General features: G+C 51.0%; 9 protein-coding genes across 9 annotated transcripts; 6 read left to right on the forward strand and 3 right to left on the reverse strand.

Moving 5' to 3' along the window:
• Positions 1-1,360: 1,360 nt before the first annotated feature.
• Positions 1,361-2,882, reverse strand: BO72DRAFT_159810 (uncharacterized protein). The gene is made up of 6 exons (XM_040939300.1): positions 2,641-2,882; positions 2,569-2,588; positions 2,478-2,514; positions 2,360-2,427; positions 1,835-2,307; positions 1,361-1,762 (listed from the first exon to the last, which is right to left on the reverse strand). Exons 1-6 carry the CDS (start codon positions 2,780-2,782, stop codon positions 1,432-1,434), a joined length of 1,071 nt encoding a protein of 356 aa, XP_040799788.1. The 5' UTR covers positions 2,783-2,882; the 3' UTR covers positions 1,361-1,431.
• Positions 2,883-5,040: 2,158 nt separating this feature from the next.
• BO72DRAFT_160126 (alkene reductase) lies at positions 5,041-6,578 on the forward strand. The gene is made up of 3 exons (XM_040939304.1): positions 5,041-5,382; positions 5,450-6,085; positions 6,179-6,578. Exons 1-3 carry the CDS (start codon positions 5,125-5,127, stop codon positions 6,536-6,538), a joined length of 1,254 nt encoding a protein of 417 aa, XP_040799789.1. The 5' UTR covers positions 5,041-5,124; the 3' UTR covers positions 6,539-6,578.
• Positions 6,579-7,688: 1,110 nt separating this feature from the next.
• Positions 7,689-8,797, forward strand: BO72DRAFT_159934 (uncharacterized protein). Its single transcript, XM_040939301.1, has 3 exons — positions 7,689-7,779; positions 7,834-7,944; positions 8,012-8,797. Exons 2-3 carry the CDS (start codon positions 7,870-7,872, stop codon positions 8,609-8,611), a joined length of 675 nt encoding a protein of 224 aa, XP_040799790.1. The 5' UTR covers positions 7,689-7,779; positions 7,834-7,869; the 3' UTR covers positions 8,612-8,797.
• A 386-nt stretch (positions 8,798-9,183) lies between these two features.
• Positions 9,184-11,269, forward strand: erg4A (c-24(28) sterol reductase). Its single transcript, XM_040945041.1, has 5 exons — positions 9,184-9,570; positions 9,635-10,468; positions 10,517-10,848; positions 10,902-11,119; positions 11,171-11,269. Exons 1-5 carry the CDS (start codon positions 9,545-9,547, stop codon positions 11,180-11,182), a joined length of 1,422 nt encoding a protein of 473 aa, XP_040799791.1. The 5' UTR covers positions 9,184-9,544; the 3' UTR covers positions 11,183-11,269.
• Positions 11,210-13,710, reverse strand: BO72DRAFT_159800 (transcription factor domain-containing protein). The gene is made up of 8 exons (XM_040939299.1): positions 13,540-13,710; positions 13,459-13,482; positions 13,282-13,400; positions 12,848-13,230; positions 12,501-12,796; positions 12,021-12,455; positions 11,734-11,969; positions 11,210-11,685 (listed from the first exon to the last, which is right to left on the reverse strand). Exons 1-8 carry the CDS (start codon positions 13,585-13,587, stop codon positions 11,271-11,273), a joined length of 1,956 nt encoding a protein of 651 aa, XP_040799792.1. The 5' UTR covers positions 13,588-13,710; the 3' UTR covers positions 11,210-11,270.
• A 160-nt stretch (positions 13,711-13,870) lies between these two features.
• aguA (alpha-glucuronidase) lies at positions 13,871-16,938 on the forward strand. The gene has a single exon (XM_040945042.1). The coding sequence runs from the start codon at positions 14,321-14,323 to the stop codon at positions 16,847-16,849; it is 2,529 nt and encodes an 842-aa protein (XP_040799793.1). The 5' UTR covers positions 13,871-14,320; the 3' UTR covers positions 16,850-16,938.
• A 63-nt stretch (positions 16,939-17,001) lies between these two features.
• On the reverse strand, positions 17,002-17,924 carry BO72DRAFT_487273 (glutathione S-transferase). The gene is made up of 3 exons (XM_040947976.1): positions 17,663-17,924; positions 17,484-17,587; positions 17,002-17,408 (listed from the first exon to the last, which is right to left on the reverse strand). Exons 1-3 carry the CDS (start codon positions 17,865-17,867, stop codon positions 17,064-17,066), a joined length of 654 nt encoding a protein of 217 aa, XP_040799794.1. The 5' UTR covers positions 17,868-17,924; the 3' UTR covers positions 17,002-17,063.
• A 990-nt stretch (positions 17,925-18,914) lies between these two features.
• BO72DRAFT_512951 (uncharacterized protein) lies at positions 18,915-19,958 on the forward strand (the record flags this gene model as incomplete). The annotated part of the gene is made up of 3 exons (XM_040949455.1): positions 18,915-19,517; positions 19,558-19,605; positions 19,671-19,958. The coding sequence occupies exons 1-3, from the start codon at positions 19,053-19,055 to the stop codon at positions 19,956-19,958; spliced, it is 801 nt and encodes a 266-aa protein (XP_040799795.1). The 5' UTR covers positions 18,915-19,052.
• A 533-nt stretch (positions 19,959-20,491) lies between these two features.
• On the forward strand, positions 20,492-21,883 carry BO72DRAFT_432432 (SDR family NAD(P)-dependent oxidoreductase). Its single transcript, XM_040943168.1, has 3 exons — positions 20,492-21,175; positions 21,254-21,536; positions 21,612-21,883. Exons 1-3 carry the CDS (start codon positions 20,929-20,931, stop codon positions 21,787-21,789), a joined length of 708 nt encoding a protein of 235 aa, XP_040799796.1. The 5' UTR covers positions 20,492-20,928; the 3' UTR covers positions 21,790-21,883.
• Positions 21,884-21,903: the final 20 nt, after the last annotated feature.

A 21,903-nucleotide genomic window follows, 5' to 3' on the forward strand; every position in this document is an offset into this window, starting at 1 on the left:
TGAATCGACACTATTCCTTCAGCATAGTCCAATAGGATGATAAGAACATTACTCTGAATTCCCTGCCGACCACCACATTTCATTAGATAGAGAGGAGGAAAGGGGGGCGGATAATAAAAAAGAAAATAAATGTCGTGTATGTTGCGGAAAGGGGTCTTCTCTGGAGGCGCACTCACGTCAACCTAGGCAGTGAGCTAGGCATGGTCCTGATCTTGTCTGTAATGTCACTGGCTTGGCTGGCAACGTCGCATGCTTAACGCTGCTCTCAACATGCTTATCCTTTTCTTCCTATGGCTCAATATCACGACTGAGGGTCGGTCTCAGAGCTCGTTGGCAGCCCTGGAGAAGGATTGGAGCACGCCGAGGTGATGATGGAGGTGTGCTATTGTTTGGTTTGTATCGTATCCATTTTTATTGGCCTTCGTGTCATGTTACCGAGATTGCAACAACACGATATCGGAGCTCTTAATGAGGTAGACAATTTTTTTCATTGAAGCGTAGCTGACGGTCGTACATTTCATGTTCGCGAAGGGATGCAACTGCAATCGTAATCGAGCCAGAAGTCCCCACTTGGCCGGTGGAACGTGTCCAGCGTAGCACCTTTCGGAATAACGACGTTAGTATTATACTAATTGTAGAGATTTGAAGGCAGCCACAAGACACGGCCAGGGTGGACAAATCAACATAGGCAGACAGCCGATTGTATCCTATCTTGTCTGCTCTCGTTGCGTGTTCCAGAACCTCGGTCAAGGTTACTACCGTAGGTAGTTGTAACGTCACGCTCGCTCATGCTTGCAGGGTGTGACAGATAGATAATCGGAACGGGTTGGTATTGTGAATGACCCGGTGTTGGCGCTTGGACTTTGTCTGACTGGAAGTGAGGATGCTTGAGACCTAGTATTTCACCCAAGGCTTGTTTTTGCTTGGTAAAGCTTGGTTAGAAGTGTCAAGATAAGACATGGCTCTTGTGTCAGTGAATCACGAAAGTCCTGCAGCAGGGATATCTGAGTCAACGAATGGGTCTAGCATGGATGTTTTGGGGAGCTAATTTGTTGATGATTAGCGGAAGCGGTAAGGTGGTCATTATTTAGGAAGTGGTTTTAATGATAAAGTACGGAGTACTCCGTACCTAGTACTAGGTAGGTAGTTGCAGTGGAGAGTCATGTGAGCGGGCGATGGGTTGGTTGTTCTCTTCAGGTTTGGTGGTGTTCTTCAAGGTTGCCCGTCTTCTGCTCTTCCTGCTTGTATGCCCAGCTAGGGGTCCATGGAAGTATTTGCTCATCATTATAGCTAGTCTAATTATACATGTCCAAGCCAAGCCTCCACCCAGAATCAGGACTACAAAAAGAATATTAGTCTCGTTAAGCACGGCCAGTGGTATATCCCATAACATAGAAAAAGAAAACGAAAGTAAACCCAAATGACTCCAACCTAGTGTTCCCTATCTGCCACGACCTCAACTGTCTGTGATACGTCAACCGTCTTATGAATACCGCCTGTTTCCGCACTGGAGGCAACATCAAGCCCACCAGCAAAGGAAATAAGGTGACTTTGGTCCGAAGCAGATTCGAGTCCGTCGGCTCGACGTGACGTGCCCATTGAAAACCGTTTACTGCCTCCGTTCTTCATCTTACTCAGTTGCAAGGATGAGGTGGGCTCGTAACGGTCGGAACTGTAATAGCCCTTCTTGCGGAGCTTGTTGACGAGAATGTTGATAGTGGGGAGGCAAGCGCATATCAGGGCGACCCCACCCTCCGCATTGCTGTTTACCAGTCAGTTAGGCTGAATGCTTCAGACCATTAAAAGCCCATATGAGCGGGAATCGAAGTCTTACCCAGACAGAATGACACAAATAAATACAATAGTCATATCTCTTGAGCTGCCTTCTCTGACCACCAGAACCAAACGGTACAGACTGAACGCTGTGGCCAGTCCACCAGCTGAAAGCATACCAATGACTCGCATTTTCTTGCTGCGGGACATTTGCAAGGACCACGTCAAGGGAAGAGGCAGAATAAGGATGATCAGGTCGGAGACAACACTGATGACTGAGTCGGCGATGAGTGCGGCTTGTTGGTCCATACATTTGGCCTTGGGGCTACCCGTCCAGTATCCTGGGATGGGGTCGCACATCCGGATTTTCACAATCTCGGCGATTATATAGTAGACACACAGACAGCCCAGAAAGAAGTAGATCATGAGAATTTTGGTGCGATACGGAGCGAAGATGCGAGTCAAGATGGAGAGGAGAGCGACTTTGACCAGCAGGGCCATGGGACAGTAAAGGACGGTGGCGACATAGCAGAACTGAGAGATAGAGGTCAGAAGTCGGAAGTTGGTGAGGCTCAGTTCAATATACCTTGCGGAAAAGGACTTGGTGTGCAGTCGAAACATCATCAATGTGGTACCCTCCCCCGTATTTTCCAACTGAATGCTGCGTCAGTCGATTGCAGTGCGATGGGCTCTGAAGGGCTCACCTATAATCGAGACGGAACAGTATCCCATGAACAAAATCTAATAAGGTGTTAATCCTCATCCAAACACTCCAGCTTTTCAGGTCAGCCGTACCCATGCCGCGAGACAAGACCCTGGGAAATGTTAACAATCCGAAGAAAGCGATCTGGAATTTTCTTAACGTACAATCTTCCACTCCCACCCATTGCTTGTAGTATGTACGAATTGAGAACCGTAGAATTACAAAGACACTGACGATAGGGATACACAAGCACTGCGTGATGAAGTTGATGGTGTTCAAGACATCTTTTGGATCGTTCACAGTCATGACGCCTGGGGTAAAAGGAATAATAGCGAATGTATCCCCAGAGGTCGAGACAGCATTGACAAAAAGGATTTAGAACCCCATCGCACGTTCGGTGGGGGAGCCAGTCTCATTTGTATTATAAATAAAAAGGCGAGTCCCAGGCTCCCAGCTCCATCGTCCGAGTGTCATTGCGCCTAGTCTTTCTCCCAGGGACAAGCACTGATGAAGCCCACCGTGGCGACTCTGATAGGCGCCAGGCGAGTGTCTAGAGAAGCTCAAGTTTGGGTCGGAAGATGGGAAAACGAAGCCGAGTCGAATGGCCTCCAGTCACAGTGTGAACAGCATTCGAACCGTCGACTTGATCGACCCACTCAGTCGCGATTGAGAAAACGTAGAGGAAAACCTTAAGCTGACAGGGCAGAATGCCAGGGGTAGGATTCGAGAAAGGGAGACTGAGAGGCTGGAGAGTTGAAACCAGCTGGTTGGTCACTGGGTCAAGGGACTCGAGATTCGAGAGATTGTGTAGGTAGAGCCTCCACAGCAGATCGATTGTGATAGGTGCAGAAAATGAATATCCATCTTGATTTGCTGGTTTGGGAAAAGATGAACAAGAAATCTGAAGAGGAGAACGAGCGGATCGGATGCAGTGCCTGTACGTAGTCTGAACCAAGGCGTACGTAGAAGGAAAAGGACAGGTCAGATCGCCGTAAACACGAGGTCGTAATGACGGATTGTTGTTGTGGTTGCTGTCAATTACCTGATCCAGAAGGCAACACACTGTTAGTATGTTAGGTAGTGTCTACGGTACCCATTCAATCCAGCTACATCTTCGATTCTCTCTACTATACAACTCATCTCCTATTTCCTGGTCCTCAAATTAGCAGAGACAGAATTTTCACTCGCATCTGACATCAATATCCGAACTTCCGATGTTTCCAGCCGCAGGCTAATCTAATTGGTTTAGATTAATTTTCCTGTTCATCCTCCGGAGATCATTCATCCTTCAGCCCCGTGAGAGCCCGCGATGTTACAGTTTAGGGGAAATGCAAGCGGCGCGACGACGACGGTCTATTGGCAACGCCACCACTACTGAGGAATGGGTGCGAATAGCTTTGCACACTACCGCATCCGCGCATTTCACGCGACGTCCATGGCGCAAATAAACAAATTCTAGAGTTTCGCCCCTCAAACCACCTTCGCAAGCGTCAATGATGGGGTCAACGTCCAGCCGCGCTAGGATGGTTCATTGTTTGGTTGAGTTGGGTCCTCTGGAACAGTCGTTGGTCGGGCTTGACCAGTGAGGTCCTTTCATACACTCTCGAATGGAAGGTATTTCGGTCTTTCAGGGGTGCCACAAGGGAAAATTTGCTGCGTTCCGAGCAGGCAGCAGGCAGCAAGTGTCAATGGGTCAGTTCATCAATCTGGTGGACTTGGCTGAGACGCCGACGCGTGCTCGAAAAAAGCCCTAAAGCGACTAAATACGTGCCAAGCCGATCGGGCCTGGTTTTTGACTTTCGCTTCTGGCCGAGAAGTGGAGATTTCACCTCGGCTCAGTCGGGAATGGCTGGAGTGAGGCGGCCGGTGGTTGGCGTTTCCGCTGCCAGGGTCAAAGGGGTGGATGGGTGATTGTGTGTTTACGTACCAGGCATTATGGGTGACGGTAGGTGCTGGTAACGTTACCGCGGGCAAGGCAGGGATGTTGATAGTCGTCGACTGCACGGTTGACGCACATGGATCTATATGTCAGATCATTATTGACATTGTTCCCTCCTCCTCCACTTTCCCAAGCTCTCATATCCACACCAACATCAACATCGCGAATCTTCATGGAGCACAACAAGAAGATGCCATCAACAAAACAGATCGTCGTTAATCACCCACCGTCCCCTCCTCGGCCAGCCGGAAACACGGGTCAATGGCCTAGCAGACAATTCGCTCCACTTCCCAAGGTTCAACCCGTGTCTCTCTCTCTCCATAATTTCTCGTGTCGTCCCTTCGTCGCTGGTTGGATATTCCCACACGACCCAAAGGTCCCAAACCTGTCAGGCTCCATCTGTCATGCCTGTTATGGAAATGGCACCTGTTGGTCCCCGTTTAACACCCCTCCATCGGGCCATGGCCGGACCAGCAACCAAAGAGGAGAGGGAAGCGGGCCTCGAGAGGAAGAGAAGTCCATGACCCAGCCGGTGGGATGAAAAGCCCACTGCGGTGGCCATTGCTGTCCATGGTTTCCCCAATCCTGCTCCCCTTTCTGAGAAACTGTGCCTTCGCAAGAACCACTGTTCATCTTTGCCTGCAGCCACTGCAGCCACTGCATCCATCGCACAGAACCTTAACCCACCGTGCACACAAATATAGCAGTCATGACTGGCGATCAGCTTCTTCGAGAACAGTCCAAGCTCTTCCAGCCCCTGGCCATCGCTAATGGCAAGATCCAACTCAGCCACCGAGTGGTGCATGCCCCTTTGACGCGCAACCGGGGCGAGCCTCTGAACCCGATCAGCACGCCTGAGAACCCCAATCGGATCTGGTATCCCGGACAATTGATAGTCGAGTACTATCGCCAACGCGCAACGCCAGGGGGGTTGATCATCTCCGAGGGCATCCCCCCATCGCTCGAGGTAATTAGATCCGACCCGAGCTGTTGCCTCTTTCGCCATGCGCATCGATGGCTGACCTCTTCGCCAGAGTAATGGCATGCCAGGTGTTCCCGGTCTCTTCACCGAGGAACAAGCCGCAGGATGGAAAGCTGTCGTGGAAGCTGTCCACGCCAAAGGCGGATACATTTACTGCCAGCTCTGGCACGCCGGCCGTGCCACAATCCCTCAGATGACTGGATCGCCCGCCGTCTGTCCCTCCGCCAGTGTCTGGGACTCGCCCACAGAATGTTATTCGCACCCCCCGGTGGGCTCGACCGAGCCAGTGCGCTACGCAGACCACCCACCCATCGAACTGAGCGTTCCCCACATCAAGCAGACCATTCGGGACTATTGCGAGGCCGCTAAGACTGCAATGGAGATCGGATTCGACGGCGTCGAGGTCCACGGTGGCAATGGATATCTTCCTGAGCAGTTTCTGAGCTCGAACATCAACAAGCGTACCGATGCGTACGGTGGCAGTCCCGAGAAGCGTTGTCAGTTCGTCCTCGAGCTGATGAATGAGCTCGCACAGACGGTCGGCGAAGAGAACCTTGCCATCCGTCTCTCGCCTTTCGGCCTCTTCAACCAGGCGCGCGGCGAGCAGCGCATGGAGACCTGGACATTCCTATGCGAATCGCTAAAACAAGCGCTGCCCAACCTATCATATGTCAGCTTCATTGAGCCGGTCAGCATCCCCTCTCTTTCTTTGCCTCTCCCTGAAGGCAGCAGACCCCTCTCGCGAAGAGCTCTCCAGCTAACTCTTACGTTATGAATACAGAGATACGAACAAATCTTCTCCGTGGCCGAGAAAGATACCTTCCTCCAAAGCTGGGGTCTCTCCGACGTCGACCTCTCCTCCTTCCGGAAAATCTTCGGCTCCACACCGTTCTTCTCCGCTGGCGGATGGGATCAGACCAATTCTTGGAATGTGCTTGAGTCCGGTCGCTACGACGCCCTGCTGTATGGCCGCTACTTCACGAGCAACCCGGACCTGGTAGAGAGGCTGTACAAGGGGATCCCCTTCACACCGTACGACCGCAGTCGATTCTATGGGCCCTTCGAGGACAACAGTGTCTGCTATGTGGACTATAAGCCTGCCCATGAGCAGGACGAGGCTGAGATCCGTGGAAGGCTGTGAGAGAGACTTATTCTCGACCGATCAGTCGTCTCCTCCGACCTCTCGCAAAGTGTATTGGTTTGTGCTTTGTAGCGTTTCATTAACGAAGAATGATCATGATTTGAATATAAGTTTTTTCGCCTTGATGTCGCCTTTGACGAGTCAACCTATGATAGATTCCTGACCACTTGAGGTTTGGGCTTCGAGTTAACTTACTAGGTACTGTAGGAGCGAAGTGTATGAGGGGAAGAACGCCAGGCCTTGGTCTGCGTTGGCAAGAACGTGACGTGTGGTCTGAGACACGTGCTCGACGCGTCCACCCCAGTACCTTACTATACCACCATACCATACTCTAGTTATCGAAAATCTCACCAAGAAAAACAAACAATTGAAGGTTGGTACTATGTAAGTATGCCCTCAAAACACGTGGCACGTAACCCAATTCCCGACAAACACCTCTCCAAATAAAAGCCCCCTTATCAATCAATCCATTCCCCCGGTCTCAGCTAGAAACACCACGATCATGCAATCCCAGGGCCCGCCTCCAGCACCGCATCCGCAATCCTTCCCACCCTCCGAAACACCACTAGATTAAAATACCACAAAATCAATCACCGAGTTTCCCCCGTTTTTTTCTCACGATCGGAGCCGGTATCCAGGGTCCGGTACAAGGTAAAAAAGCCCCTGACTCAGGTACATTCCGGAGTGTATGGGGTTTCGGATCTGTGAGAGGGGCGGAGAGTCAGATTATTTAATATATTTGGTACGGGGGGGGGGGGGCTGATTCATGTTTTCCATACTGGAAAGGGGGTCTCTAGTTTGAGTAAATTCAGGGTCACGATTTGGAGTAGTATAGTCTATTGATTGCAGTTTGAATTGCGGTATACATGAACCTTTCTTTGGTGGTTCGGGGTTTCCGGGGCAGGGGGTTGATTGTTGGTGCTTGTTCTTGGAGTTGCGCCGGTCGCGGTGGAGCGGGGGCTGGATACGGGGGTTTGTTGGATTCTCTGATGACAACTAGACTAACTGATCTACTTCCTTGACTACAGGCGAGGATTGAGGCTATGAGTGTTTGCTCTGCCGGATGGGGATATAGTCCTTGAGGGGGCATCAGCGACCGGAGCATCGGTCGGTAGGTCGGTCGGGACAAGAAATGAGACTGGGCTGAATCAAAAAGACTTGCGGCTAGGGACATCCACTATAACCAGAAATCCTCCATCGACCTTCGAATGGATCTCGCAAAGTGAAGAAACTCATACCTCATATAAAGCATCAGCATGAACAACAATAAGAACAACCAGAACTCAAAAAAATACCTCCCTCGGATCCAAGCCAGTGTCATACAATCCAACATGCAACCAACCACGAGGTCTTCCACTCATAATTCAAGAAACGGATATCAAAACCACCACGAACGAGCAAACTATATTCCACAAGGAATCAGCAACTTCCCTTCTCTTTCTCGTTACACTACACTCAGACTTACCCACTCACCTTCTGACAGTTTCTCAGTCAAACCCCCTCCGTCCCCGCATGAGCCTGCACCGGATAGAACACCGGCTCGGGCCTCTTCATCGTCGAGTCGTCGGCGGTCGTTTGATGGTAGTACGGCGACTGCCCGTACTGCGCCGCCACCGCCTGCTGCGTCTGATACTGCACGTATTGCTGCTGTTGCTGAAACTGCTGGGCGCGGATCGCATCCTCCTTCTTCTCGCGCTTGCGGTCCCGTCGATACTTGATGAGGAAGTAAATGACGCATCCGACGAAGATGCAGAAGAGGATGGGAATGATGATGACCTTGCCGATGATCTTGGCGACGCCCATGATGTGGACTTGTCCCAGGTGCTGTCCCGGGTTGGTCGGGTACAGATGGCTTTAAAGGATGTTTATATGGATCTGATGATTAAAATGGCTGACGTGCGCAGAGGCTCGGAGTTGTGCTTGTGCTCAGAGTTAGAGATGCATCCGCTCGGTCGGGGACACTGGTTATATCTCCTTTCCCTTGAGTCACCTCCAACTTCCATCGTTAGGCAATCATATTCTGGAGGCCTGGCAGGGATGGCTCTGGAGTCCGCCAACGAGATCGCATGCTAGTCTTGCTGCTGGGCGCTATACTCCAGGGTGTGATTCGACAGGTTCGATGTGGGTGAGGAGTGAGGGGGGCCAGACATCGACTATGCGGGCGATGGCTGATACATCACAGACGAGGCTCGTCACCTGCATATGAGACGTGTTGTGATCCCAGTGATAAAGCTTAGCTGGGGGTGAATTGGGAAGATCCTGAGTGCAAGAGGTGAGCGGTTTTCATGTCGGACCAATCGTGGGGGTCAGCTTGCCGCCGCGGGAGGGACAGCCCATGCAGAATAAAACCCATAGGGCTGTAGGGCCACGAATGCTAGTTGAGACAGACTGTGATAACCGTGACAAGCAATATTGGTGTCTGCCTGGATCATGGTCGGGCGGTTATGGAAAGAACTTGGAAGAGAGCTTGTCGCCAGTGTGGAGGCCGGATATTGGCTCGTGGAGATTTCCTTGTACAGGAGACAGAGGTCGTTCCTGCTATGCAATCAGAACACTCAAGCGAGAATCTATATTTGTACAACAGGCGATCCGTCCATGATAACAGGCAAAGACCGAAGACTGAAATTGAGAATCAGAATAGTTTCGTTAGTGCGCGACGGTCCCCCCTAGACACAATGGCGTGCATAACACCGTTCAGTATTCTGGAACGACTTAAAAGAGACTGATGGGATAAGTCGACCCCCATAGCACTCTTTAACAAAGGCAGAGCAATGAGGACCCAATAGTCGCAAATTTCCATCGCTTGCCCCAGGAAGTAATCGGCAGCGACCAGGGCGGCCGTGGAGTCCGCGGGCTCCGCGGAGAACACGGAGGGCACGGAGAGAACGGAAAGCACGGAAAGCAAGCTCACAGTCAAGGACTATGGAAATGGTAGTTAATGATTGTGTATAAATCTCAGGGGCTATTCTTGCCTTAAGCCCTGGTCGAATTATCACAAGCATCAAAATGTCCGCGACCGGTACTGCTGTTAGGTTCGTGCCATTCATTCATCCGAGCCGAATGAACGGTATAGTGACTGACACTCACGGGTTACAGCCAACAGCCCGAAATCCATCGAGCTCGTCAAAGAACAGAACAATTCAAGTCGACCAGCAGTTCCAATGAGGATGAATCGATCACTTTCGAATTCGGAGGTGCTCCAGGAGTTGCGCTTCTCATGATTGGCTTTCCACTCCTCATGTACTATATGTACATCGGGGCGACGTTCTATAACGGCCAACTTCCCTTGCCGAACCCCGAAGAATCACTTGCTGAATTTGGATCACATCTCTTCGACCTCGCCTACACACATGCCTTCCCTCATCGCAAAGCTTGGGCCATATACTGGACGTTTCTCGTGTTGGAAGGACTCGGATACATCTATCTGCCCGGTGTATATGGCAAGGGAAAGTGCCTGCCACACCTAAATGGCAAGCAACTCGATTATTATTGTTCAGCAGCCGCCTCCTGGTACGTCACCATCGTGGCTGCGCTGGCCTTGCATTTCACAGGGCTTTTCCCATTGACCACCCTCATCACCGAATTTGGTCCCCTAATGTCCGTCGCCATTTGCTCGGGGTTTCTGATTTCTATCGTCGCGTATGCCTCCGCCCTAATGAGGGGATGCCAGCATCGGATGACAGGATCGCATGTCTATGACTTCTTTATGGGAGCGGAGCTTAATCCCCGTTTGTTCCGATGGATTGACATGAAGATGTTCTTCGAGGTTCGCATTCCGTGGTACATACTGTTTTTGTTGACCTTGGGCACGGCATTGAAACAATGGGAAGAGCTCGGGTTCGTCTCGGGCGAGGTCGCTTTCCTGCTCATGGCACATTTCTTGTACGCGAATGCTTGTGCGAAAGGCGAAGAGCTGATCATCACTAGCTGGTAGGTGTTTCCAGAAGCTTCAGTACGGGCTGGGCTGATCGAGGCTAGGGACATGTATTATGAGAAATGGGGCTTCATGCTCATTTTCTGGAACCTCGCTGGTGTTCCTATGAGCTACTGTCATTGCACCCTGTATCTGGCGAACCACGACCCATCGATATATCGGTGGAATCCATCGATTGTGGCTGCTTGGGCTGCTCTATATCTGTTCATGTACTGGGTATGGGACACATGCAACAGTCAAAAGAACATCTTTCGTGCTCAAGAGAGAGGTGTCTCTGTGACGCGCAGAACATTCCCTCAGCTTCCATGGAGGGCTGTGAAGAACCCGGAGTCGATTCCAACCAAGACTGGAGACTCTATCTTGTGCAGCGGTTGGTGTAAGTCAATTCAACTACCGATTAATTTCGGAATGATGGCTGATATATAGCAGATGGAATGGCCCGAAAAGTGCATTATACCTGTGACTGGTTTTTTGCCTTTTCATGGGGACTGATCACCGGTTTCAACTCACCATTCCCCTGGTTTTACTCCGTATTCTTCACCGTCATGATTATCCACCGTGCTCGTCGCGATATCGAACGCTGCCGGGAGAGATATGGAGAAGCATGGCGCGAGTACGAACGACGGGTTCCGTATTTGTTCATCCCAGTAAGTTGTTCCCACCCACTAAATGTTGACCTCCGACTGACAGCACAATAGTATGTCTTCTGAAGGGTGATTCCAGGATGAAGGAGAAAGGCGTCGAAGACGCGACCGTGGCGTGTGGACGCATATGTATAATAAGTCACATCTGAATATTTTAACTCATGTAATCTGAATTCAAGATATCCATCACCGATCGATTGGCGCCAATGAAGTCGTTCAAGAACATGGAAATGTCGGTCTGGCTCATAAGAGAATCAAAGGTGTTTTCTGGCCAGGAGACATCTGGGAAAGCAATGTTGGCCGCCCCGTGCGCGGCAGGCATGACAAGTGACCCATCCTGGTGACGCTCGATGCCGGACAATGTTTGTCGCGATTTGACTAGAACCTGAGCAGCCTTGACAAATGCTTCGCACACTGTATATAGATGCATTGAACCCCGCGATAGACCCTTGATGAGCTCCAAAGAGCTCACAGTGTCCTGCAGAAGGGCTAGATCCACCGCACTTGCGGTGGTAATTGCGTGGGTGAACACAATGACAAAAGGTGTAAAGGAAGGGTAGAGCAATATCCTATACCTGGTAAGTCGAAATTGGCTTCTTAGGTATTAGAGAACGTACCAATTCACGTATTCAGTCTGTTTGTGGGTTTGCCGGCCGCGGAAATATGTAAAGCATTTGAGGTGACTGTGAAGCGCTAACGTAGCGATCTCATAGCATCGCGATGAGATTGCCATGGCATCTCCTGGCCGAGTCTGGGCCCGATAGATGACAGTCAACACGGAGTAAGCGATGAAATCAGCACAAGCCGCAATGCCGTGCAGGGAGTCAGCATAAAGACCCAAGCTTACGTCGATCTGTGGGCAGTGTTAGATATCAATCTTAACAAGACGGAGGCAAGGTTTTACCGTCAGCAATTTATCTCGAACCGCCTCTAAGTCTGAGGAAAGCTTTTCTATCGCTACAGCTCTCTGCTCATCGCCGGCCCGACAAGCAGACGTTGAGTAAAGTTGATCATAGACCTTCCCTTGAATACTAGCAAACTCCATGCGAACAATACTCATCAAATCCCATGGACGTTGCTTTGGGTCTTCTGATGGCATGAAGAGGTCGGCATCAATATCATGGTCTTGAAAGTGGGACGTCAGGCCGATGTTCAGAGAGATGTTCTTGTCAATCGTATATAGTGCCCAGAAGGCATGACGTTTAGCCTCTGCAATGGGTAGTGGGTCGTTTTTCAATGCTGTACGCCGATGTAGTCCCATGGTTTGGCACATATTGAAAGCTAACGATAAATATGTCCAGCACCGCTGAATGTCAAATTCCTCTTGTGATTTTGTTATCTGTGCCAGTTAGACCAAGTCACGCATGAGAATTGAGCTACTCACTCCAATCAGCAGTGCTTGTATCTTCTCCAAGGTTGGCTCAACCATGATGGCGGGTTCTCGGAGACCTGAGTCAAGCTGTTTTTCACATGTTTCCAGTGCTGATGATAAGTCATAATGCGCGAGGTCAGGGTCCTGTGCATGAAAATAGTCGCGTATTATGTAAAAGAAGAGCCCGTAGAACAGTGTATATGTTCCAGCAGGAACTGGATCGAGTGGAAAGTATATGGAGTGACAAAGAGTCTCTATACGAGATGCATCGATCCAAGACTGACTGACCAACGTGAACGGAGGTTGCGCTAACCTGCGTCAATTGCCAACCACGGGGAAGGAAGGAGGTACGAACAAACCTTTGACTTTCTTTACCACAGCGATGACCAACTCTACAGGAAGTAGTTGGTTTTTTGGCTGAGTGTTGGGCTGCGTCTCCCCATGCGTTACTGATGCGCGATGCCTATCGAGGCTGGTTTTGAGAGACGAAAGTGCTGCTGACACGTAGTCGCCCAATTGTCCATTCTGAGAAGTGTCCACAGCAGAATAGGCAGCATCCCTAGCTACGAGGGTTTCATGATGGAAAGATGAGTGACCTTCGAATGGAGGTATCGTCGGTCCCGACGGAGTCGGTTCCCGGGCCGGCTTGACCGGGCTCGATGAGCCGGAAGACCGTGTTATGTTCTCGAGCGTCTTCTGAATTGTGGCAAGCTGTTCCTGCAACGTAGAGAACCGGTGTTCACTATGAGACATGTCAGCTTAGGCTGTCCATATTGAGCTTATAGCTTCATACTAGTCATTTGGTATATTGGTGCGAGGCGACTCCGAAGCAGTCGATTGTCCCCCAACTGGTCTGCACGGTATCCCCAGCGTGCCACAGCTGGAACAGGGACTAGTCTTGTCGCATTTGATCTATTGTGCTGCTGTCAGGGATGTGCCATAAGTCTCATCTGTTTCAAGAGGAATATACCTTGCGAATACGACAATTGTCGCACTATGAACGGTCAATTGCTATTTCACTTGTATTGAGCAGCGGGACGAGGATGCATACCGCGCGGGCCCGAAAGCTGCGAGCAGTTGTGGGAGTGCTAGCAGCCATACTCACAACAAATGGCTGATGTTCCTTCAAGTGCTCGTGCAGCCCAGTACAGTCTTCGGGCAAGCATGAGATTATATTTCTGGTTGCACAGAACAATTCCTGATTGACTTGCTAGTGTTGATGATATTAGATCTTTGGTGGTGGAAGGAAAGATCACGCTATACCTGATATGAATATCCAAGTCACGTGCATATTGTGAGCCATACCGGACTAGCGCGATTCTGAGCGCTGTCTTGTAAATTGCCTAAAATGGGCGATCGCCTGTTCTTCCACCATGTTGCATCACAACTCCGGAGATTCTCCGTGGCAGACACGCTGCATGTCGGCTAACCAGTGATGCACAACATGTTTCTCGGCAAAATTGGCTAAGTTTCCCTTTCAAACATCGTTCACGGTTTTCCTGATTGTATTCCAATTCTCATTATACTTGCTGAAACTTTGCTGACTATGAACGTAGCTGGTAGCTCACTAAGGCAGCGCTATCTTCAGCCATGAGCTCAGTAAGCCCACAACTAAGCAACATGGCTGACATCTACTCGGCTTCATCGGGTAACTTAGTCGGCGATAACAGCCTGAATGCAGCATTTAGCATGAGGTCACTTCCCCATGCTTGTGGTCCGATAATGCGGGGAGAGGAGACGAGTACTAGTTGATCATCATATATGAATGGCAAAGATGCTTGACTGTGCCTTCAAGCTGTCTTCAACGCATTGCTTCCAAATTGGATGATACAATGATCCAGTTTGGCTTCGCGTTTTCATTATTGGGCCTTTTACTGCCCCTGGCTGCGGCAGAGGATGGGTTCGCTGGCTGGTTGCGGTTTGCTCCGGTACCCTGTGATTCTTCTTGCCTGCAGGGTCTACCTTCACACATTACTCTATTCAATGGCATTGAAGGAAGCCCAATTGCAACAGCAGGCGCTGAGTTGAACTCCGGATTCCAGTCGATCTTCTCGAAAGACCTGTCAACCACGCAATCACGCTGTGACACATCATCCTCAGTCTTGGTTGCGACACTTGACGAATTCCGGCATAAATGCAACGCCACTATTGGCATTCCAGAACTCGATCAGGATGGGTTTTGGTTGCGATCGGCTGGCAAATCTGTCCAAATCTTGGGGCAGAGCGAGCGAGGGGCATTATATGGAGCATACGAGTACCTTTCCCTGCTAGCCCAGGGAAACTTCTCCCATGTCGCCTATGCAAGCAATCCTCATGCGCCAATACGTTGGGTCAATCAGTGGGACAACATGGATGGCTCGATTGAGAGAGGTTTCGGCGGATCGTCGATTTTCTTCAAGAACGGTCGGGTCGTTGATGACCTGGCACTAGTCAAGCAATATGCTCGCCTCCTTGCGTCGACGCGGATCAATGGTTTGATCGTCAATAACGTCAATGCGAATGCAACTCTACTGTCATCTGAAAACATGAAGGGACTTGCTCGGATTGCAGATGTATGTCGACCTTACGGTGTCCAGATCGGCGTATCGCTCAACTTCGCATCTCCCGAAACACTCGGCGGCTTAGACACCTTCGATCCACTCAACGCAAACGTTGTTGCCTGGTGGAATAATATCACAAACAGCTTATATGATCATGTTCCCGATCTGGCAGGGTATCTAGTCAAGGCTGACTCCGAAGGTCAGCCCGGCCCCAACACATACAATCGGACGTTGTCGCAAGGTGCAAATCTTTTCGCACGAGCTCTTCAGCCGCACGGGGGAATTCTTATGTACCGGGCCTTCGTCTACGACAGTAACTTGAATGAGTCAGATTGGAAGGCAGACCGAGCCAAGGCAGCAGTCCAGTACTTTAAAGACCTGGATGGCGAGTTTGAGGAGAATGTGGTTGTGCAAATCAAATACGGGCCCATCGATTTCCAAGTGCGCGAGCCCGTATCGCCTCTTTTCGCCAACCTGTTCCAGACCAATACTGCTATTGAGCTTCAGGTCAGCCAGGAGTATCTGGGTCAGCAGAATCACCTCGTCTACCTTCCACCCCTGTGGAAGACTATTCTCGACTTTGACCTTCGAGTTGATCACAAACCCTCCCGCGTCCGGGACATTATATCTGGAGAACGATTCAATCGCACCCTTAGCGGCTGGGCGGCTGTCGTGAATGTTGGCACCAATACAACATGGTTAGGTAGCCACATTGCCATGTCAAATCTATACGCATATGGTCGACTTGCATGGAGTCCGAAAGATGATTCGGAGGGTATCTTGCAAGACTGGATCCGGCTTACCTTCGGATCACACCCTCAAATTATCAATACCATTACCAACATCTCAATGGCCTCTTGGCCAGCCTACGAGAACTACAGTGGAAACCTAGGCATTCAAACCCTGACAGACATTCTTTACACCCACTACGGCCCAAACCCGGCCTCTCAAGACAACAACGGATGGGGTCAGTGGACTCGAGCAGACCACGAGTCCGTAGGGATGGATCGAACCGTCGGGAACGGAACCGGCTACACAGGTCAATACCCTACAGAGATTGCTCAACGATATGAGTACCTCAATTCCACTCCCGATGATCTAGTTCTATGGTTCCACCATGTCCCCTGGACGCACCGGCTTCACTCCGGCAAGACTGTCATCCAGCATTTTTACGATGCCCACTATGCCGGTGCCGAAACTGCGCAGACCTTCGTCACACAGTGGAAATCCCTACACCACCTGATTGACAAGGAAAGATACGACGCCGTACTTGACCGACTCATATACCAAGCCGGGCACTCCATCGTCTGGCGGGATGCCATCAACAACTTCTATTTTAACCTTACGGACATCCCTGACCAGAAGAGACGGGTGGGCCATCATTCTTGGCGTATCGAGGCGGAGAGCATGATGCTGGACGGATACAAACCGTACACAGTCAGTCCGTTCGAGACGGCCTCGAATGTAACGGCCATTGTGACCACATCGAATTCAACGACCGGGACAGCGCAGACTACGCTCAACTTTCCAGCGGGGACGTACGACATAGGCGTCAACTACTATGATCTATACGGTGGCGAGTCGCACTGGACACTGAGTCTCAATGACAAAGTCGTGGGCGAATGGGTAGGCAACTTCCGCAATCACTCGCTGGGTAATTCTGTCTCCATCTACTTGGATGGTCACTCGGCGACACGGATTACATTTCAAGGAGTCAAGGTCCAGAAGGGGGATGAGTTGAAAATTGTCGGACGGCCGGATGGCGTTGAGCCTGCGCCAGTGGATTACGTAGTGGTACTTCCAGCCGGAGTGGTGGATTAGGTGGGAGTGTACATATATCGATGTCTCTCGCCCTGATAGCGCAGAAGATCAACTCTGTAGACATTATTCTCAATCGCATACCATTTCCAACCCCTCTACTACGGACCGAACCTCCCAAAATGCCACCTTCCTGGCATAGATCGAAAACGGGTGAAAAGAAATCATATCATTCGCTTCATAACTCAAACAAAATCCCTAAACCTAGGCTAGCTACTTATTTAGCATCAGCGATCTTCTTCCAGCTCTCGCGGGCCTTCAGCTCCTCCCACCACTTCTGGGTATGCGGGTACTTGGGCAGGAGCTCGGCGAAGCCGAACGGCTCGACGAAGGCGCCGTACGGGAGGTGGTACAGGTCCGCCAGGGTCACGCTGTCACCAGCCAGGTACTTCTGCTTGGACAGGATGCGCTCGTAGCCCTGCAGGGCGGCGTCCAGCTGGGCGACCAGCGCCTGCACGCGGCCCTCGTCCGTCTGGCCCAGACCCTTGAACGCCTTGAAGACCTTCTCGAATGCGATGCCAGACACGGCGGGGTCGAAGTAGGATTGTTCGACGGAGAGAGCCTGCGTTTGCAGATGTGTGGGTTAGGGTCCAGCTGTTGTGTTGGGGGAGGGGCAGGGTATGGGTGAGCCACGTACCTGCTGGTACAGAGCGAAGGCCTTCAGGTCCGACTCGGGGGGGGAGACTTCGTTGCCCTGGCCGCGGTACTTGGAGGCGATATACTGGCCGATGGCTCTGCTTTCTGTAGTGGGAGAGAGAGTGTGTGTTAGAGCTGGCAATGCGGGGAGCGAGAGTGATTGGGGGGGAGCAAACGTACCGAAGATCTTGACTCCGGTCTCGGTGTCCTCGAGCGCGGGGACCTTGCCGAAGGGCTGAAGGTTCGCAAGGTAGGCCTCGGACTTGTGCTCGCCCTTGGCGAAGTCGATGGGGACGAACTCGTGGTCGACGCCCTTCTCATTGAGGACAACCTGCACACGCTTGGTGCAGGTCGACATGGCGAGGCCGTGGAGCTTGAGGACCATTTTGGCGGGTCGTGAAGAGATGAAGTGAAGGTGATGTATGAGGGAGGAGACTGAGAGATTGAGATGAAGGGATAGTGACAGTGATAGTGAGCGAGAAGTGAGAGACAAGGATGAGTACACGTAAGGTATATATGCGCAGACACGAGCAATGGCGGGGTCGAATGGATGCAATCGATGCAATCAATGCAATCATGGGTGGGTCCTGAAAACTGGGGCCCGCTTACGAGATTCCAAGGGGAGAAGGCGGAATTTCTTCCGCGTCGCCCGAATAAGCATTAGCAATCATCCTCGCTGATCACAAATCCACTTTCAGCTTGGAAACAACAAGAATCGTTGTCTCAGATGGGGAGATGGGAAGTATTTGCTGCATACAAGGTACACCGTATCGGAGTATATAATATCTGCAAAGAAGGTTTCACAGCGCTAGCGGGCTAAGCCTGGAGGATTGCACTACTGTTGTCCGGCATGAACTGGCATGGTTGCGACAATCAGGGTGAAATGAGCCAATCTGGACCCAATCATGGTACATGAAGTGAAGCAGTAGTCACCGGGGCTGCGGTAAGCTCTGGCTAGATCGAGACAAGCATCTGGGTTCCCCCTGGATCCAAGTTCAAATGGACAAATGAGCATTGTTCGGAAGTCGGCTGGGAGATAAAGGTTGCCACGGGAGCTCATCTTGTTAATATACTTGTAGATTGGGCCTATCAACGGATTATAGAAAATGACAGCGCCAAAGAGACTGTGCCTATTGTGCCTACGAGTATGATGATCATGTTGCAATACTTTCCTAAGTGACAAGCTCCATTACCTCGAAACACTTTGTTGGCTCAGAACCGTAGGCTTCTGCAGCCGGGCGAATGAAGTAGTTTAAGAAGCCAATTGACTTAACACACATGGTTCATCCGACTGCATTTTACTACCCTGAATACTGATCATATCTCTCATCCCGTCGTCTGAGCTTCTACCTCAGTATCATTCAAGCTTTACCCTCTTGCTACCGTGCGTATTCAGAAACAGCACATACGCATTGACTACAGTCATTCATCTTTTGATACTTTATCCTTGAGTGATCTGCGATACACTGCAAGCAGCCAAATTATTTCTTTTTGCTTGTCCCGTCCGATCGCCTGACCTTGCCAGTGAAGCTTAAATTAACAATCCTAGACTTCTAGACCATCTGTTACAATGGAGGCTCAGGGGCGCAGTCCGGACCTCCGTCGTACCGGACCAGCCGATTCATCATCATCACAGTCACCACCTCCAGTTCTTACCAAGGAAACAGGCCAAGAAAGTCCTACGACTACGCGCAAGTCGCAGGGGAAGACCCGATATCCGTTACTAGAGGCGGATCCGGATACGGCCGCCAAGCTGAAGCGTTTCGCGCAGCGGCAGTTCATAGCAGGCCTCGACAACTCACGCTTGGAGTGGCCGGTGAAAGAGGCAATTCCGGAGATCAGTCCAGGCCAACTTCATAAGGAGGCAGTCGAGCGGGCCCGCAACTGGTACTCGATCTGGAAGAGCCACAGTCTGATACATGCACCCAAATGCTATGAACGCTGGGTTCTGTCCCAGCCAGAGCACGAGCGAGAGAGACTCGCACAGTGTGCAGATTTCAAGGAGCTACGTTGTGTCCTGAATGCCGCATACGATGTAGAATGGACCTCATACATCTTATCTTGGGCTACAAAAGTCGTCTCGTTCTAAGACTGCTCTGCACTGGGGCAAGAATTCCTCAAGTGTAAGTCGGCCACTTCACGCTGACTTTTGATGGCTGCGCTCATCCATATAGATTGTACGATACAGCTGATGGTCCGCGCTCACTTAACTGCTCTCCGACAAAAGTCCACAAGTCCTTCCCCGGAGTTAGCCAAGTTCGACCGGCAGTACTTACTCGCGTCGTTTGACGGTCTCTACACACACGAGAAATGGAGAAACTTGACTGTGGAGGACTTCCCATTCCGCTCTGTGCCAGCCTTGCGAAAGCGGGCATGCCCGAAGCGAGTTGATATGAATGCTGATAGTGATGGCGATATTGGAACCGAGGGTGAACATCCTAGGACGAAGGCATCGACACACAGTTCTCCGGATTAGGTCCGTTAGATGTTCACCGGCCCGGCCTGCTGGTGAGATATTTGTTCTGGTGGTGTTGAAGGCTTGAATGGCATTTCTCGAGGGGCATTTCACAGAATCTAGTGTAGGCTGGCGGATACTTACTATTTTGACACTCAGGACGGATCTGGAGAGAGGCGCAGAACATAAGGGTAGACTGATCCTTTGCTGGCTGCGTCGGGTAGACCACTTTCCGACAGCACCATTACTTACAGCAGTCTAACTTTTCTTTATCCACTGACATCTTGATCTCCTTCTTGCTTCTGCTTTTGAGCCAACGAGATATGAGTGAAGTCATTAGCGTCATCCCAAGGTGTACTCCATTGGGAATTGTTATTTCTCTGCAGGGAGGTTTCGTCGAGTCTGACTGTAAGAGCTCTGCTTATGCATCTACCCCGCGGAATTGGTAAGCGGGAGTCTCTTGCGTGCTTGGCGCATGCTAAAGTCCTTATCATTTGTATCCAGCCACCAAAGACACTCCCTAGTTTCTTACAATAAGCAGTAAGCCGTTTCGGGACTTGGTTGAGCGATTCTGATTGCTAATGCATGCTACAGAGGCTTTTGACCTCTGAACTTGGGGAAGAGAGATGAGCCAATTCCCATCCCCGTCCCCGGTTTCGAACCGGGAAACTGCACCATGGCTTTAGCGAATACGGAACCTATCCATAGAAAGTGAACTTTGAGTTAATCTGAACGTCCGCATTCATCATCTCTCAGAGAGACCCCGGAGAGCCCGCTGTATAAGCAAGCTCGTATCAATCTTTCTTTGACTTTCTGTTGCTAATACTCGACAGGGTCTCATGCAGTGATCGTATTTGTAATGCCCCCTCACCAACCACCGCAATGATGAGATAAATACCGGTCAGATCTCGCAATCGAGCCCGCCGGTTTGATACATCAGTTTATCAGACAAACCAGACCCACTTTGAATTGATTCCCCAAAGTCAACACCATGACCACCACCGCAGCCCCAGTCGTCCTCATTCTCGGTGCCGGCCGCAACATCGGCCAGCACACAGCCCAGCACTTCGCAGCGAAGGGCTACCGAGTCGCCCTCACGGCTCGAAACGTCAACCCCGATGACAGTACTGAAACCCAGCTCCATATCCAATGTGACCTTGCCGACCCCCAGGCCGTCCATGACGTCTTCTCGCGCGTGAAGACCACCCTGGGGGTTCCGAGCGTGGTCATCTACAATGGTATGTTCTCCGGTCTCCAGCCAACTTCTCCGCAATCTATACCAGAAAGCTATTAACCTTTGGTGTGGGAACAACTAGCCTACGGCTTGACCCCAACGGACGCCGACGACGTTTTCAAGATCACCACCGAGCAATTTACCCGTGATCTGAACGTCAACACCACCAGTGTTTTTGTCGCCGCCAAGCTGGCTGTCGAGGGATTCGAGACCCTGCCTACCTCCGCAGCACGGACGTTCCTGTACACGGGGAACGCACTGAACACGGTTGCCGTGCCTCCGCTCTTCACGTTGGGGGTAGGGAAGACGGCCACTGCGCATATGATCGAGTGTGCGGCGATCGCGTACCGGGAGAAGGGATACAAGTGAGTTTTCTTGTTGTTTCCAACCTGATTTGGAATTTTTGGTACCGTGGGCTTTCGTCACTGACCCGAGTCAAGGTTCTACTTCGTCGACGAGCGGAGAGCGGACGGGTCATCTTCAGGCGACATCGACGGCGCGGCACACGCGCAGCTCTTCGCGGAGCTGGCCGAGAACAAGGAGCAACAACCGTGGCAGCAGACCTTCGTCAAGGGCGAGGGGCACAAGGTGTTTGGAAAAGGGTTTCTGGGCAACTAACTGACTTGGCTGTCTATCAGTTCCATTCGTAGTACCATTCTATCTCGTCCCATAATCTATATAAAGACTGATCATAATGCAATCACACTCATCCAGCCCCCTCCAAGCTTCATC

This window comes from Aspergillus fijiensis (assembly GCF_003184825.1).
Source record: "Aspergillus fijiensis CBS 313.89 unplaced genomic scaffold BO72scaffold_34, whole genome shotgun sequence".
Lineage (NCBI taxonomy): Eukaryota > Fungi > Ascomycota > Eurotiomycetes > Eurotiales > Aspergillaceae > Aspergillus > Aspergillus fijiensis.

Bases quoted from the DNA above. Each gene is read 5' to 3' on its own strand.
- BO72DRAFT_432432 (XM_040943168.1), top strand. From the start codon at position 20,929: ATGACCACCACCGCAGCCCCAGTCGTCCTCATTCTCGGTGCCGGCCGC. The intron at 21,176-21,253 runs GTATGTTCTCCG...GGGAACAACTAG, and splicing joins GAGCGTGGTCATCTACAATG to CCTACGGCTTGACCCCAACG. The intron at 21,537-21,611 runs GTGAGTTTTCTT...ACCCGAGTCAAG, and splicing joins TACCGGGAGAAGGGATACAA to GTTCTACTTCGTCGACGAGC.
- BO72DRAFT_160126 (XM_040939304.1), top strand. From the start codon at position 5,125: ATGACTGGCGATCAGCTTCTTCGAGAACAGTCCAAGCTCTTCCAGCCC. The intron at 5,383-5,449 runs GTAATTAGATCC...CCTCTTCGCCAG, and splicing joins GCATCCCCCCATCGCTCGAG to AGTAATGGCATGCCAGGTGT. The intron at 6,086-6,178 runs GTCAGCATCCCC...TTATGAATACAG, and splicing joins ATGTCAGCTTCATTGAGCCG to AGATACGAACAAATCTTCTC.
- BO72DRAFT_487273 (XM_040947976.1), bottom strand. From the start codon at position 17,867: ATGGTCCTCAAGCTCCACGGCCTCGCCATGTCGACCTGCACCAAGCGT. The intron at 17,588-17,662 runs GTACGTTTGCTC...CTCCCACTACAG, and splicing joins GACCGGAGTCAAGATCTTCG to AAAGCAGAGCCATCGGCCAG. The intron at 17,409-17,483 runs GTACGTGGCTCA...CTGCAAACGCAG, and splicing joins CCTTCGCTCTGTACCAGCAG to GCTCTCTCCGTCGAACAATC.
- aguA (XM_040945042.1), top strand. From the start codon at position 14,321: ATGATCCAGTTTGGCTTCGCGTTTTCATTATTGGGCCTTTTACTGCCC.
- BO72DRAFT_159810 (XM_040939300.1), bottom strand. From the start codon at position 2,782: ATGACTGTGAACGATCCAAAAGATGTCTTGAACACCATCAACTTCATC. The intron at 2,589-2,640 runs GTACGTTAAGAA...AACATTTCCCAG, and splicing joins ATGGGTGGGAGTGGAAGATT to GGTCTTGTCTCGCGGCATGG. The intron at 2,428-2,477 runs GTGAGCCCTTCA...CGCAGCATTCAG, and splicing joins CTGTTCCGTCTCGATTATAG to TTGGAAAATACGGGGGAGGG.
- erg4A (XM_040945041.1), top strand. From the start codon at position 9,545: ATGTCCGCGACCGGTACTGCTGTTAG. The intron at 9,571-9,634 runs GTTCGTGCCATT...CACGGGTTACAG, and splicing joins GCGACCGGTACTGCTGTTAG to CCAACAGCCCGAAATCCATC. The intron at 10,469-10,516 runs GTAGGTGTTTCC...GATCGAGGCTAG, and splicing joins GAGCTGATCATCACTAGCTG to GGACATGTATTATGAGAAAT.
- BO72DRAFT_159800 (XM_040939299.1), bottom strand. From the start codon at position 13,587: ATGGCTGCTAGCACTCCCACAACTGCTCGCAGCTTTCGGGCCCGCGCG. The intron at 13,401-13,458 runs GTATATTCCTCT...GCAGCACAATAG, and splicing joins ACAATTGTCGTATTCGCAAG to ATCAAATGCGACAAGACTAG. The intron at 11,970-12,020 runs GTAAAACCTTGC...CACTGCCCACAG, and splicing joins TTCGAGATAAATTGCTGACG to ATCGACGTAAGCTTGGGTCT.
- BO72DRAFT_159934 (XM_040939301.1), top strand. From the start codon at position 7,870: ATGCAACCAACCACGAGGTCTTCCACTCATAATTCAAGAAACGGATAT. The intron at 7,945-8,011 runs ATTCCACAAGGA...TTACCCACTCAC, and splicing joins ACCACGAACGAGCAAACTAT to CTTCTGACAGTTTCTCAGTC.